At 48.9% G+C, this 15,248-nt stretch overlaps 1 protein-coding gene across 1 annotated transcript; it reads right to left on the reverse strand.

Moving 5' to 3' along the window:
- Positions 1 to 9,503: 9,503 nt before the first annotated feature.
- LOC125758859 (uncharacterized) lies at positions 9,504 to 10,703 on the reverse strand. The gene has a single exon (XM_049416543.1). The coding sequence runs from the start codon at positions 10,659 to 10,661 to the stop codon at positions 9,504 to 9,506; it is 1,158 nt and encodes a 385-aa protein (XP_049272500.1). The 5' UTR covers positions 10,662 to 10,703.
- Between the last annotated feature and the right edge of the window lie 4,545 nt (positions 10,704 to 15,248).

Below are 15,248 nucleotides of genomic sequence, written 5' to 3' on the forward strand. Positions count from 1 at the left end.
ATTGTACGCGAGTTTTCCGCTCCGGTGAGTGCCGTTTCGTGTGGGTGGAATGAAGGATAGCACAAGAGCAGCTATGGGTTCTTAGTGCGAGGCGAGAGATGATGTATGCTGCACTGTGCGGAGATCACGTACCTGTCCACCAGGAAAGGCAGCACCCAGACGACCAGGCCACCGGCGACGAAGGTGAACCGCGTGAAAGGTCGTAGCCATTGCCGAGAACACACCATGTCCCACTGTGAGCGGGACGCAAGCATGCATCGATTGTTTGAGGTATTGCGTTAAAGGGACAATAAAGCAAAACAATAAATTAGTTGAGACTGATGAATTATACTCTGAAAAGCCTAGTGTGGTTGATTTCACCAACATGGGTTTATGAATAGATGAAAGAATCAGTGTCAAAAGTTTCACTTTCAACCTTCCGACCGAAATCTCCCATGGTGACGTTGCGGACTTCAAAGTGGGTTTGTCATAGTTTGCCTACACCGGCCCAACGAAATTTACTGAAACTTGGTACGGCAAGTTTCTGGCTCCCTCGAAATACACTCTATTTCATTTTTACCGTCCAGGAACTGAATCCTAGTAGATGCCGTCAAAATCGATGACATCGCGGAGGCTGGTGCAGGACCTTTAAGATGGCGTCGCCACCCGCATTTTCTTTTCGCGCGTTTTCCCGCTTACCAAGCGTCTTCTCGCAGCAAGCGTGTCGTTTTTGGTATTGTGAAAGAGCAATTTACTAAGACGAGAAAAATCGTTTTCGCCTGTAGCGTCCCTTTCAGGGGAGTATAATAGTTTATTTTTCATGCGAAAGTGAGAGGCAAGTCGTTATCGCTTCTTTCGTTTGTCTTTATTGTACGCGTACGGCGCGCATCACAGTGTTCACTCAATCAGATGTGAAAACAAAAGTAGGAAAGATGTTTCATTGTTTTTCTTTATGACTTATTAAGGTAGGCAAGAAGAAAAGGCGCGAGTTTGAAATAATCAGCGTAGCTTGCACTAGTGACGCAAGGCTAGAAAAAACTTGGAGGACGCTTGAGCTTCACCTTCAAGCGTAGAACGCGATAGCTTGACCGGGCCCCGTGCGAAATGCCTTCTCAATCGCTAGCCTAGCTTCAGTTCTCGGTGCATGCCTCAACCGTGCCGTAAGGAAACGAACGACTGTGCGCATAATATTGGCCGTTTCGAAGTATCCTAGAATGCTATACTGCAAGTACAGTTGTTAAGTGCCCACTACGGCATAATTATTCCTCTTGCGAATCAGCGAAGGGCCCACTACGCCTGCGTAAGGCAACACGCGATCCTACGCAGCTGTTCACTTTGTTGGTGCTTTTGCTAATGCTGATGATTAAATATGCCTGAGTGCTTTGTAATGGGTGGGCCTTTAAAACACCCCCTCGTTGCGCAATTCACATGTTCTGACGCTTGGCGCGAATCTACGCTTCTGCCACGCAGTATTACATGCGTTAAGGAGACTCCTCTTACTACATGACATTCATATAGCGTTTTTTTTTTTCCGAAGCAATTTCTAGAAACAGCGTGGCTCTGTGGCAGAACACCTGCTTGCAACGCAGGCGGCCTCGGTTCGATTCTCACTTGAGCTCGAACATTTATGTTACTTATTTTATTTCTATCTTTCTCAATTTTTTGGTCACGCACAAGATGATGATTTTTCGCTCACAATCAATGACGCCGTCGCGGACACCGGAATTTCTGCGAACCGAGCGCTTAAGCCTATCGCGTTAAAACAGCGGAGCTGATCGGCACCTAGCTGGTCCTGGCATTTACGAGGCTTTGCTAAGTTTTGTGAGGTGATGCTTGTGTGCTAAGTTTTTTGGCAGGCATTACCAAGCGACTCCTAGGTTAGGCATTTTGCGCTAGGTAAAGCTCAAGCAAGGATTATCTAGAATTTAGTGGTTATTCATCGATTAGCGATTAATTATCGATTGGCTATTATATGGTATCGATTACTCGACTAAGCTTAACTAGTCTCATGCTCTGCTAGAATTAACTAAGGCTTAACTAATCTTCATTTAGACTATCTAGGCTATGCAAAGCCAGGCCGTGTTTTTTGCGAACGCCGCACGGGCCATCGGCGAGCTTAAAGAGCTCCGCTGTTAAAAAAAAAAGTGGCGGAATAAGACCTCATGGGCAGCCATGGGGTCTTGTACGACCCCACGTGGCTGCAGTGCGCCCTCGAGCTAAAAGGCGTACATGTTTGTGTACCTCCTCCACTACGTTGGAAATGCGTGAGCTGGTGTTCGCGTACAGCCACGAGCTGCAAGGAAAAGCCTTCTTGGGGCCCTCCCGATTCGGCTGAAGGCAGGCGCCATAGGGGTCAGCGTGCGTCCATCCTTGCGTAGTTGCCCAGGCATCGTCCGTAGGCACCCACGTGTTGTCCGCTTCCGATGGTCGGCACGCGAACCGGACGTCGCGCACTGCAAGTGAATACGGAGCACGTTCCAGCAACACTGCGGACTTCGCGTACTTCAGCGCACGGGCGTGCCCAGAGCTCTCCAATAGTGGGGTTCAAGTCTCGCCGCAGCGCACCCCCCCCCCCCCACATTCCTTTGCCCTTGGTCGAGTCCGACAGAAAAAGAAAAAAAAAACACAAATCTCCACGAGGTGAATCACGGCGAGTGGGCGAAGCTCTGGGCATCGTACGGGCGAGTAACCGTACGTTACCCGAGCGTTGCCCCATATAATGTAAACTGAGTGACATAAAGTGACATAATAAGGGAGGGGGGCTATGATTAGGTTTTTAATTTAGGCGTTGGGGCAGCCGAGGTGATCTTGTGCCGAATGCTGCTGTAGTTCCTAGAGCAGGGCCTGGAACTGCGAATAGGTCAAAAGTCGCCTACAAAAACTTTTTTCGCGAGCGATGGCGTCGCGGGACCCCTAAGATTGCTCCGCGGAACCCCATTTGAGAACCACTGCTATAGACCCCTTCGCTGTTGAGAAACATGCGCCCTGAACGGCTCACAGTTTTGCTCACTGACCGAGCCCGCTGTAGCTAGTAGAGAACAAAAACAACACTGAGCGACAGGCGAAAAAATCCACAGCATATCCACGGGGTGAATGATGATGAGTGGGGCGAAGCTCCGGAGGAAATCATCGGTAAACCGTGAATACTCCGAGTAATTCGTCCAGTATATGATTAAGTAAGCACGTGACAAACATCGTTTATATATTAAACATCAAACTTTTATTGTACTGTTGGTTTACGTGGTCCCTTCATTACAACGGTCCCCCTAGCGTACATCGCCGCACTAAATCGAACGAGTGCCTTCCACCAATGACACGCGCCATATGTGAATCTTCCGCGAATTCTGCCCAGTACATCATCAACGACGTGAGATCGGGCGCGTTTAAACTAAAGGGTCGACGAGAGTCATGGCGACTTGCAGCTCCCTTCAATTTTACATGTACGTTGTGAATTTTTATTGTTTGATCACGCACAGGAGAAATCTCACACAGGCACTACCTGGGGTGGTCAGTGAACGGTTGTGCAGCGCGAGCAGTCGCTTTTTTCAATCAAGAAACTCGCTAGCGAACGCTGCCTGCGTCGGCCTCGCGAGGCGAGAGAGGGGGGAGGGGGGGGGGACTAGAGCGTGCATTTGCAACGCAGCGAGCGCGGAGCGTCGGCGTCGCGAGGCGAGAGAGGGAGGGTGACTAGAGCACGCATTACTACTACTACTACTACTACTACTACATACTACAGAGGAGGGACAGACCCACACCCAAAGGAGCTTCACCCCTAAAAGTAAAATAAAATACCAGCAGTTTTCAAAAACGTTTACCTCTGCACAGCCAAACTTTACGAGTAAACGTTCCGCTTAGCTGTACGCAAATTTATAGGAATAATTTCTGAGGCATTCTGCGCCCTTATTTTAACGCGATACCGTTAGACCGCTCGTGTCGCAGAAATTCCGGTGTCGGCGTCGGAACCGTTGGTTGTGAGCGAAAAATCATCCGTGAGCGAAAAATCGAGAAAGTAGCAAATAAAGGAAACGATAAAATCTTCGGTCCCAATGAGGATCGAACCCGGGCCGTTCGCGTGGCAAGCAGGTGTCTTACCACAAAGCCACGATGTTACTTACTGCTGCTTCGGAAAAAAACACTACATAAATGTCATGTAGTCAAGGGAGAGTCAACGCATTTTGTTCGGCAGGTGTCACGACGAAAACGAGCCCATACGGCGATTTGTAGGCGCAATCGCGAGGCCATCAAACTACGTCGAAAAAGGCCGGGATAGTGCAGCCATCGCCGCTAAATACACACGAAGTTTCAAACAGCTCTAAAAATGGACAACTATGTCCATCTAGCGGAAAACATATCAAGCCAACACAGCAAACGCTAGATAATGTGCTGTCATCTGTGAGGCATTGTGAGAAATATGTCTCGACTTTTCATGGCATCCGAGAGGGCGGGCGCGCGGCGTATATCTTGGAGGCCATGCGACTCGTGCTTTAGATCGAAAGCCTGTACAATTCGCGCGCGTGCGTGCGTGTATGTGTGTGTAACAATACACATTAATAAGTATGCACTTAGTGGTTGAAGTGCGCACTGGGGGCCGGATTTCGCTATCGCGTTCAACTCTTAAAGGCGAAGCTTAAGGGTCCCCCAATTTTTGTCTGAAAACGTAAACAACGGAGACTCTACAGACTGTCCTAATCAAGCAGAAACATAGAAATACGCTTTCGGTTCCAATGCGGCAAACCTATAGTGCACGTGACCTGATGATAAGGCGCGTTACGATACAGTAAACTGATTAGGTACGTCTGCCTGTTCCAGTTTCTGTGTCATTACTTGATTAACGGAGGATTGTTTTTTCTTTTGTTGCAGACATACCGAATAATTGTTTCTAGCCCGGCGTTGTAAATTTCTTGTATTTCCGACGTGTTGTTCTTCTCGTTGTACTTTGCAGTCTTGCCTTGCGTTCAGTAATTACGTGCGTTCGTTGTTCTTGCACAAACCAATGCACAAACGCTTTCGTTTCTTCCGATGACGCTTACGTCATAGGTTTTCTTCTACTCGCTTTGGGAAGTTGAAGCCCACAAACCAACTATCATATAGCTTTGATTCACTTTCACGAGACTGTTTGCTTCGAAACATCCCCATTGTAATTGATGTGCATGTACTTCAAAAGGAGCTTAGAGTTCTGACTACCTCCCCACCCTTCTCTGCAGCGTAACGTTTCATGTGCCCAGTGCACAAGGATTAGGTGTCGTGGCTGCGGCAGGAAACATCCATGATGGGGAGCGCTACAAAGAACAAAGATTTCATAACAACCCAGGACAAGGCCTTTTGTCCTTTGTTCTTCTAAAGTATCCGTTCTTTGTAGCACTCCACCATCATGAACGTATACCAACACGCCCAAGTGTTAGTCATTCTAAAAGGAAACATTCTCTCACCACCCGTTCGCCACGTGATTCAGAGTATACATGACGTGTCGCTTTTTTTTTAATTACATACAAGACTTCGTGAAACTCGCCGCCGTGGTCTGGTGGTTATGGTGCTCCACTACTGACCCGAAGGTCGCGGGATCGAATCCCGGCCGAGGAGGCCGCATTTCGATGGAAGCTAGATGCTAGAGGCACGTGTGCTTAGATTTAGGTGCACGTTAAAGAACCCCAGGTAGTCGAAATTTCTGGAGTCCTCCACTACGGCGTCTTGATCATAATGTTATCGTGGTTTTGGGATGCGAAATGCTAACAATTATTGCGATAGCAATTATATGGACACTCTTAGCAGGTTTTTGCAGTCGCCGTCATGTCCCGGGTATGTATATGTATGTATATCTAAATAAAAACAAAAAGAAAATAAACCAGGAGAAAAAGATTCCAAAGCGCGCCACCGGGATTCGAACCTGCGCCCCCTTGCTCCGCAAGCGTGCCACGTTAGACAACTGGGCCACGCGTCACTTTTTTTTTTTCTTTATTGCCTTGCATACCAAGACTATTTACATACTCACAAAAAAAAGGGTAGAGCTATACAATTACAAAGTGAAAATATGAACCGTCAGCACTGAGCTGACTACAATCAAAACTTTGGCATGCGCAACAATAGTTCCACTCGTGAAATCCACTCTGGTGCGTCATCCTGCCCTTTCAGCACTTCAAGAAAACGGCACACTGATTCGCAGAAATATTCCCGTACAGATCTCACTAGTACATCCGCATTGTCAAAGGCAGTTCGAGTTTGCCATATACTATGCAGGCCCAGGAGCATGACTAGGTCGAAAGGTACCCCATCATCATTTTTAACAGAAAGAAAACGGATGCCGTGTGGACTTAACGGTAACTCTTTTTTCAAAGTTCTCTGTAATATGTCCCAGAAGAACACCCCGCTCCAGCAGTCTATAAAAACGTGTTCAATTGTTTCCGGTTTATTGCATAAGAAACAATGTGTGCCCCAAGGTACGAATAATCCCCTATCTACCAACCATGTTTTAACAGGTAAAGTACCAGTGTGTAATTTAAAGAAAAAGGTTTTAACCCCTGGCGCTACAAGCATCCTTTTAACACGTTTCAGAACATCCTGTCCTGGGCCTTCACAGTATAGTTGACGGTACAGTGGCACTGGCAATAATATACAGACGAGGTCTTTATACAATTTCTTACGAGAGACTTCAGTGAGATATTCTAACGAAAATCGCACTGACAGGAAGCGAAAAGAAGAAACAACTTCCTTTAGATACCCCTGAATTGGTCCTTGCACATTTTCTGACGATATTATAAATTCCGGCAGCACTCTAGACAGCCGTAGTTGTATTACAGTTCTCAAAAAGGGTCATTTACATCACGAAGGAAAAGAAAACGATTGACTAGTTGTCTTATGTACAAATGAACCAATCCAAGTCCACCTTCTCGTACTTTTCTGAAGAGGTTTGTACGGCTCGATTTTTCCCAGACAGAACTCCAAATGAAGACTGCAAATACTCTGTGTATATTTTGCACGTTTATTCTACTGCAGTGCAGAACTTGCATGACGTACCACAGCTTGCTCACTAGAAACAAGTTGCACGCTGTGGCCCGTGCAAATATGGAAATTCCCCAACCTTTCCATTTCTCTGCCTTATTGCGTAAAGCCTGTGTTTCTTTTCTCCAATACTGTTCACTGTCGCAGTAGAACTCCAGCGGTACTCGTAAATACTTCGCTGGTGTTTCTTGCCATTTAATGTTGAGAAATACTCTTGGTGTGACGTCCCATTCCCCATGCCAGAATCCAAGACATTTATCCCAGTTCACGGCGCTACCGCTCACCTGGCAAAAACTTTTCACGGCATTAACAGTATGCATTATACTCTCATAACTGGTACAGAATACTGCAATGTCATCTGCATACGCCAGGAGGCTGACCTCAGCTTTATGTAACTTAAAACCGCGTATCTCGCTGTTATTAATTACGCTTAAACAGAATGGTTCGAGAAAAATGGCGAAAAGCAGGGGTGATAGTGGGCACCCTTGTCGCACTGAGCGCAGCACAGGTATACGCTCACCCGCCGTTTTATTTATTACCAATCTAGTCGTGCATCCTGTGTAAGCCATTCGCACTCCGTTGCTGATCAAATTCCCTACATTCACGTGGTCAAGTATCGAAAGGAGCAAGTCATGCGGCACGCGGTCAAATGCCTTTTCAAGGTCAATTTGTAGCATGGCAACATTGAGATGCATCGCGTCACAACTTTCCAGGATTGACCGTGCTATGTGTATATTAGTCGTTATTTTTCTTCCCTTTATACCACAAGTTTGGTGGGACCCGACCAGTTCCTTCATAACTGTTTGTAGTCTTCTGGCCAATACTTTCATCAATATCTTGTAGTCTACGTTAGTTAAGCTAATTGGTCTATATGCAGTAACACTTCGTAATTTCACTGGATCTTCTGTTTTTGGTATTAAGACCGTGTGGGCTGACAAAAAAGATGGTGGTAATTGTTTACGTTCAAAGGCCTCGTTAAATACTTCCGTCAAAACAGGTGCAATAACGTCTTGAAAGGCCTTGTAAACTGCAGCACTCAAGCCGTCCGGTCCCGGAGACTTGCCATTGTTTAGCTTATGAATTGCTTTTCTTACCTCCTCTTCTGTTATGGGCCTTTCTAAAAAATCCTTCCTTTCATCAGCCAGTCTTGGCATTAATGAAATGAAATCACTTTTAAAACGATCAGCCTGTACACTGATTGGTGTAAATAACTCTTTGTAGTATTCGAAAAAAACGCCGGCTATTGCTTCTTTCTTCTTGTACGTTGCTCCTTTATAATCTATTTCACTTATTTCATTTTTGCAAGCATATCTCTTTTCAGCTCCCAGAGCTCGCTTTGTTGGCATTTCTCCCGCGAAAAATTTTCTGCTCGAGCTCGAATTATTGCTCCCCGATATCGTTCTTGGTCAATCAGCTCTAGCTTCTGTTTCGTGCTTTTTATCTCCTCTGAGAATGTGCCTGCCTGGGTGCATTCCGCTGCTATTAACTGATGCAGGTGTTCACGCAAGCGAGCTTCAAGTTCTTTTTCAGCATGTCTCAGGATACTGGCTCTCTCAAGTGCTTTGAGTTTAATGGTCTGTTTAAATAGTTCCCACTTATGTCCCCAGCCTTCAGATGTTCTAGTTGCTAAGTCTTCTATGACCTCTATAAAGAGGCGATTGAAAACTTCATCCTTTAGCAACTTTACATTAAATTTCCAGAGTTCCCAAGAGAAGCGTTTGTTATTCCTTTTATGTTTACCCGTGGAGAACGAAACCAAACAATGATCACTAAACGGGACAGGTGTAACTCTGTAATCATGGCACGAGGGGATCAGTTCAGCAGACACGTATACTCTGTCGAGTCTAGCGTGACTCGTACCCTGAAAGTGGGTAAACATGACCCCTTTCCCACTGCAAAGACACTCGCCTACGTCTTCTAGCTGAGCCTCCGCTAAGATATCGATTAGAGCAGCAGTGCTAGCATCACTGTGTGGTCCCAAACTCGTTTTGTCTCTTCCCGTACAAACACAGTTGAAATCTCCCGCAAAAATTAGTTTACGTTCACATTTTAAAAACATATCAAACTCTTCAAAAAAATTCTTTCGATCTTTAACCTTAGTGGGCGCGTACAGACAGATCACTCTCCAGTTTTCTCTAAACAAGGCAAAATCACATATAATAAAGCGACCCGCCTCACAGGTAGTCACGGACTCCACTTTCGCACCAAGGCTCTGCCGAATTAACAAGAGGCACCCTGCCGACGTACCCACCGCATGACAAACGCACACATCATAGTGTCTCATGAAAGGCCGCACCATTCGCTCGGCGTGCTCTTCACTCTCTACTTTAGTTTCCTGTACTGCGACGATGTCGAGATCTTGTTCGATAATCAGGCGGTAAAGCTGGTTTTGCCGCCGTTTGGCGGAAAGCCCGCGTACATTTAGCGTCGCGAATCTAATCGTCGCCATCTTGATGAGAGAAAGCCGAGCGAACGACGCTTACCTTACCTATTCCACTATGAACAGAGACCCACTGTCGGGGCGACGCTCAAGGCGTCGTCCCATCGCCGCCGCGTGAAAGCGACGACGAACGCAGACGGCCGGCACCCCGAGGCTTTTTGGGACCAGCCACTCGCCACTGCCCTTGCTCTTCCTGGGTCGGACGCTGCTGGGACGCCGCGTCTCCCTCGTTCAGACGTCGTTTGGCTGGCATGGTCTCCGTTGTCTCCATGTCTACCGTGGCATCAGGGCGGTGAACTGGTTCAAGCCTGTCTTGGATCTTCACCTCACTGGAACGCTGATTCACCACGGCGTCCACCTCCGTCGTTTCGTCTGTATCTTGTTTAGATTCCGCCACCTTGCTTTCGTTGGTCACCACTGCCTGAGACGCTTCCACCGTCTCCTCAGACGCCGCGGCCTTCTCTGCTTCTTCTTCATCCATGAGTAGTTCACTCTGATCAGCATTCGTTCCTCGGCTTGCTGCACTGGCGTAGGAGCGAGTACAATCTATCTGCTCGTGTCCAAAGGCGCGACAACCAGCGCATCTGGGCACTCTGCAATCGCGACGAATGTGTCCGGTGTTCCGGCAACGCAGACACAGCGGCGCTCGTCCTGGCACGACCACCAATGCGGTACCGCTGCCGAGACGCATTTGGTGCGGTATACGGTCAGTAGTAACGCCTTCCTTTAGTAAAAGCCGAACGAATCTTGTAGTTGACTCAACTCCTTCGAAGTCCTCATCTCTCCACTTGTCGCTGATGACTTCTTTAACTTCACCGTACTCCCGGAATGCACGCCGTACAGTCTCTGCGTTGACGTCGAAGGCTACCCAGTGCAACTTCAAGCGAACCTCTTGCCTTTCTGGATCGACGACGAGGCAAGGTCGGTCTTTCACGGACAATATGCCAGCGTTCAAAAGTGTCTTCTTGGCCTCATCTGTCTTCACGTTAAGGAGCCAAACGTGCGACATCTGATACGCTCCTATGCCGCTCACCTGTTGAATGGTGCCGAGTTCCTTGAGCGGCTTTCGAAAGTCATTTATCCCATACGGGCGCCCTGCGATGTCGCAGTGCAGAACCAGTGTGCGTCTGAGTCCTTCTCCTGATGGCAACGGTGGCAGAATTACACGGTAGTCCTTGGGCAATGATGTGCACGAGAAACCGCGGCCAGCGTCGACCGCTTTCACAGCTCTTGACGAGCCAGCCATCCTGCGTCCGCACGCGTCCGTGTCCAGAAGCAGAATGAACTGGGCCACGCGTCACTCGTTGTTCTGAATGCTAAAGGCGAGCTATTTATATGCATCATTTTGTGCTGGCGGTACGCCGAGCTCGAAGGTGCTTCAGCGTGTGCAGTATGACCGAACCTTCTTGAGGATCACATATGAGATTGCCCCAAGGATTGCCTGAAGGGCGCGATTTAAATCAACACTTCTAGAATTTGCTTTAGTTTGAAAACTGGCCTTGAGACGCGCACTAAAATGTGGCCCATTCCCATACCAAATTGCGATGTGGAACACTGGGTAAGCAATGCGTCGAATGCCACCACGCGGCAGGAGAGGCGGAGGGGTCACTCCAAGCCGCGCTGTGTTCAAGAAGAAAATGTATCTAAGAACGCTGGGTTGTAGTGCTTTGCTCAAACATAAGAGTAACAACAGTGACAGTTGTTAGCTCGCGTTCGTCCTGTGTATACCTGCGCGTTTTTTTCGAGCGTCCTTCCTTGTGTTTGAGCAGCGCGCTGCAAGTGTCGCGCTGTGACCGTTGTTAGTTCACGCTCGTCCTGTGTGTGTTCTTTTCGTGCGTACTTTGCGCTTGAGCGGCGCGCTGGAAGTTTCGAGCTGCTTGCCATTCTTCGTGTGACATTCTAATTTGTTGCTATCGCATTCAGAGCTTAGCCCTTGCGGTGAAACGGTAAGTTTTTTTTTTATTATTAAGACTGCGTGAACACTGTGTCTCGGACGACGCTCACCGAGTACTGTGTCGACGAAGAAGTGGACGGCCAGGCTGAAGCAGGCCATCATGGCGAACCCCAGTGACAGCCGCTGGTAGGCGCCGTTGCCGCCAAATATGGCTACGATGCCGTCTTCATCCGCGGCGGGTTCATCCACAACCTCTTCCTCGTAACTCGCTCCCGGCGCAACAGGCAGATTGGGAAACTCGTCTTCGTTAAACTGCAACAAAATTGCAAGGTGCACAAGGAATAGCGTCCCATAGTGTGAAGCTGAAAAGTCTGGCCCCGTTGTTTATCACTGAGTTAATACCGACGGTTCACTAAAGTATTTCTCCATTATTGGTTACGTCTGTTATTAAATCCTAATTGGTGCTTGCCGCCCGCGTGGTGAGCGGGGCTTGCTCAATTTCTGTGGGACATATGCGTTTTTTGAGTACATAGGACGGATCAACTTTAGCTTTAGTTCTTCATATGCAGCATCGCTGTAAAGTTGCCTATATGAGGTCATGCCTGCCGTGAACATGTAAGCTTGGTATTATGGCGCTAGAAGTTGGGCGGGTCGGTTGAAGTTCATTTTGTAGATACAGCGCGTTATTATGCGTCTTCTTTTTTAGATGCGAAGCAGCTCTTTGACTCACGTGTGTAACGCCGCACGTTACGTGCGTCCGTACGAATGCGCCGCAACGCGTTCCCCTCGCCGTAAGTGTTGGAGCGTTGCCAAGTAGGTCACGCCACAGCTTTGCGTTGACGTCACGCTCCCCTCGCACGCTTCCCTCGCAGGTGCGCGCTGACGTCACTCTCTCTCTCACCCGCAGCATGCTCGCCGTAGCGCCCGCCGCTGCCGGCTGCTCCACCCGCTCGCAACACCTCTGAACGTGTCACTTCTCTCTCGCTTCACCCGTGGTAGTCAAGGCGAAACGCGCGCCTGCTCCGGTCCAGCGCCCGTGTCTCGACTCTGAAGAAACAACGACTACGAAGTCTTGCCAAACGCTTTAATGAAACTTACACGAAACCCAACCCACCTCCCGTGTCTTTGCGTTTCAACCAAACGTTTACTCGAGTAAACGCTACACAGAGTTTCGCTTCAAACCGTTCTTCCAGCACCCGCGTCGATGCCCGTTTCAACCGGGTCAACGCAGTGCGCACCGCTGCTGCTTCGCATTCCATCAGGGTTCCCTTCGGGGAGATGGTCCAAGTTTGTTTTAAAATAAGCTTTATTTGTGAGCTCAGCTTATGTCTTGTACACCTTTCTCCCGGTCTCTCGTTTAGTAACGCGCTGTATCGACGAAATATCTAACGAAAAGCTTGAAAGGAGTAGGGAATATGTCGGAAAGAAAAGCCTGATAAAAAGGTAGTAACGGTTCTAGTTAATGATTGTATAGGTTAGGTAGGATAACGAGGATCGTGTGAAAAAAAGAGTTTAGTTGGCAGCATGGATAGTTAAGATCTAATTAAAAGGGCAACTCCCACCCTGAAAGCACAGAAAGGTACCTATAGCTTCGCCGCAAGTCAGAATTATGGAAGTGACGTTTGGTGGGGTTTTCGCATTGCCGTCCCCACCTACGCCGCGAGCGGGCCCGACCACGCAACCAGCGTGCACGACATGTATTGGCTGATTTCACAAAAGGAGAGCCAGTACATTATCTCGGAGGCCACTTGCCATGTGCAGGCAATGCGGCTGCGACGGGGTGCCGCCACGCGCTGGCGCAGTGTACGACTGGGCCAGAAAGAGGGCTAATGCGTCCAATGTAAAACATATATGTGCTTTAATACACGCTGTGAATGTAGTTGTCTAGCGAAGCGGTGGTATCACCTGATCTGGCAGATTATTGTGACATATGGCCTCCTACTCTTGAGCAGTGCACTACATGGAACGACTGGGGGCAAGAGAAATCATGCAGGATGACGCGGGATGGCTTGCGACCACACTAAAAGTAAGCCGCGCGTTCGAAGAAAAATAGAAAAGAAAGTGCTGAATGTAATGACGCGCGCTGATGAACAGACGCATATTCGTGCCCCGTTGTCATCTCCTCCCCCCTCCCTCATGCGTAGCTTTCAGCGCACTCTCTGGTACGAGAGGAGAGAGAAAGCGCTTGAAGCGTGTGACCCACGTGACCCCCTTTTAACTTCTCTTTCGGCGGCGCGAACTGCAGGGCGGTTCTGGCGGAAGCGGAGGCGGCGATGAGCTTCTCTTTCGGCGACGAGTATCACCGCCCACTGACCACGCCGCCGCCATATTGGGTCAAACAGTGGACGCTATCACCACCATATACGAAGGAACGCTGGCATGGGGGCGCCTTAGCGGCGAAAACTACAGGGGCCTCCTGGCAGCGGCGGAGGCGGGGATAAACGACTGCTTTGGCGGCGCGGATAGCAAATACTGCAGCGCCACCTCGTAGTTTCGTGTGGCATTCAGCCTTCATCCTGACCCTCTCGCTTTCATATGTCGTGGTGCTCGTTCGCTCGGTTACAACGAGGGACAATCCTCAACGCAAAAACAGACTCCTAAGAGCTGCGCCCTAAAATAGAGACGACGTAGAGCACAATGTACTGTTTGAGAGACCCGTGAGCTGTCTCGTATGCCGGTAATATTGTGTGTGAACTATGAGTGTGTTCACATAAATGTTTCACGATTTAGAGTACCGTTCATTCTGCTGTAGATGAGTGGCAAGCGTTTAACAAGCCTTTAAAGAGATACTGAACAAAGCTTTTGCCGCCTAGATTTTTAGCCCAAATGAAAGCCTGGGTACTGAAATTGGTTAGTGCAGCCTTGTTTTCAGGCAGAAACTGTAGGAAAATAATCAATTTAATGCGTTTTTTTACAAACTACCGCGTATAGCAGCCCGCACTGCAGGTACCTTCTAAACACACCCGAGCGCACGCTCACTCGCGCTCTATAGAGGCGGCGCATGCGGATACGATGCATGCACTTCAGAACGCGCCAGGTACGCGAACATTTCCTACGGTCTCATATCGGCGATTACTGATCTGAAGGAACCGCATGCAGCATGGATGGTGAGAAAGCAAGAGCGAACGCGGGGTTTTCTCTTTGACTGTGTACCTTTAAAGAAGGTTCTAGTTTGGAACGGATTGTTTATTTATTTGTCTGTTTATTTATTTCTTCAGATATGAATGATATCAATCGAAAGAGTAAAAGCTCACGCCCGACTCCCCGCCATCGCTTTGGAATAGGCCGGCATGCTTCCCACGTTCTCAAGTGGGCTTACTTGAGATGGAATTTCGAGCCACCACTGCCAAAATCGATGTACCGGGTTGTCGTGGCAGTGTCACTGGATGCCTAAATATAAAGCACTCACCTCGAAACGGTCACGCGTACTCGGCAGTGAGCTCGTTTCCAACTCGCAACCGACGACCGTATCCGGAGCGCTCGCCGGGGCCTGCGGCTTCTCCTCCGTCGTGTGCCGTGACCCCGTCACCATGGTCACAGAGGGCGTCTTGGACGGAGCCGTCCTGGTGGCATCTAGTGTAACAGCCACCTTGGACGTATCCGCGACGACGTCGCCCGGCTTCCGCGCCTGCACCGATGGCGCTGACGGGGAAGGCTGAAACGTTTCGTCGTCTCGAAGAAGTTGGCGCGTTGGGCTGATTCCTGTCGTCGGTTGCAGCTTCGCGGCTGGCAACGGTAGCTCGCTCGCCTTCGAGGAGTCCGACACGACGCCTTTCGGTTTCTTCCGATGTCGGTGCTGCTGAGCAGTGCCGGTGTCATCTTTCTGTCCCGTCGTGTTCGTCGGCGAATGCGAATGCTTCGACCGCTTCTTGTGTCTTTTGGACGGCGATGTTGCCACGGTCGAACTGAGGCTGTTGTCTGCGAGAGTAGGTTCCGCTG

Source organism: Rhipicephalus sanguineus, chromosome 6 (assembly GCF_013339695.2).
Source record: "Rhipicephalus sanguineus isolate Rsan-2018 chromosome 6, BIME_Rsan_1.4, whole genome shotgun sequence".
In the NCBI taxonomy this organism is placed as follows: Eukaryota; Metazoa; Arthropoda; class Arachnida; order Ixodida; family Ixodidae; genus Rhipicephalus; species Rhipicephalus sanguineus.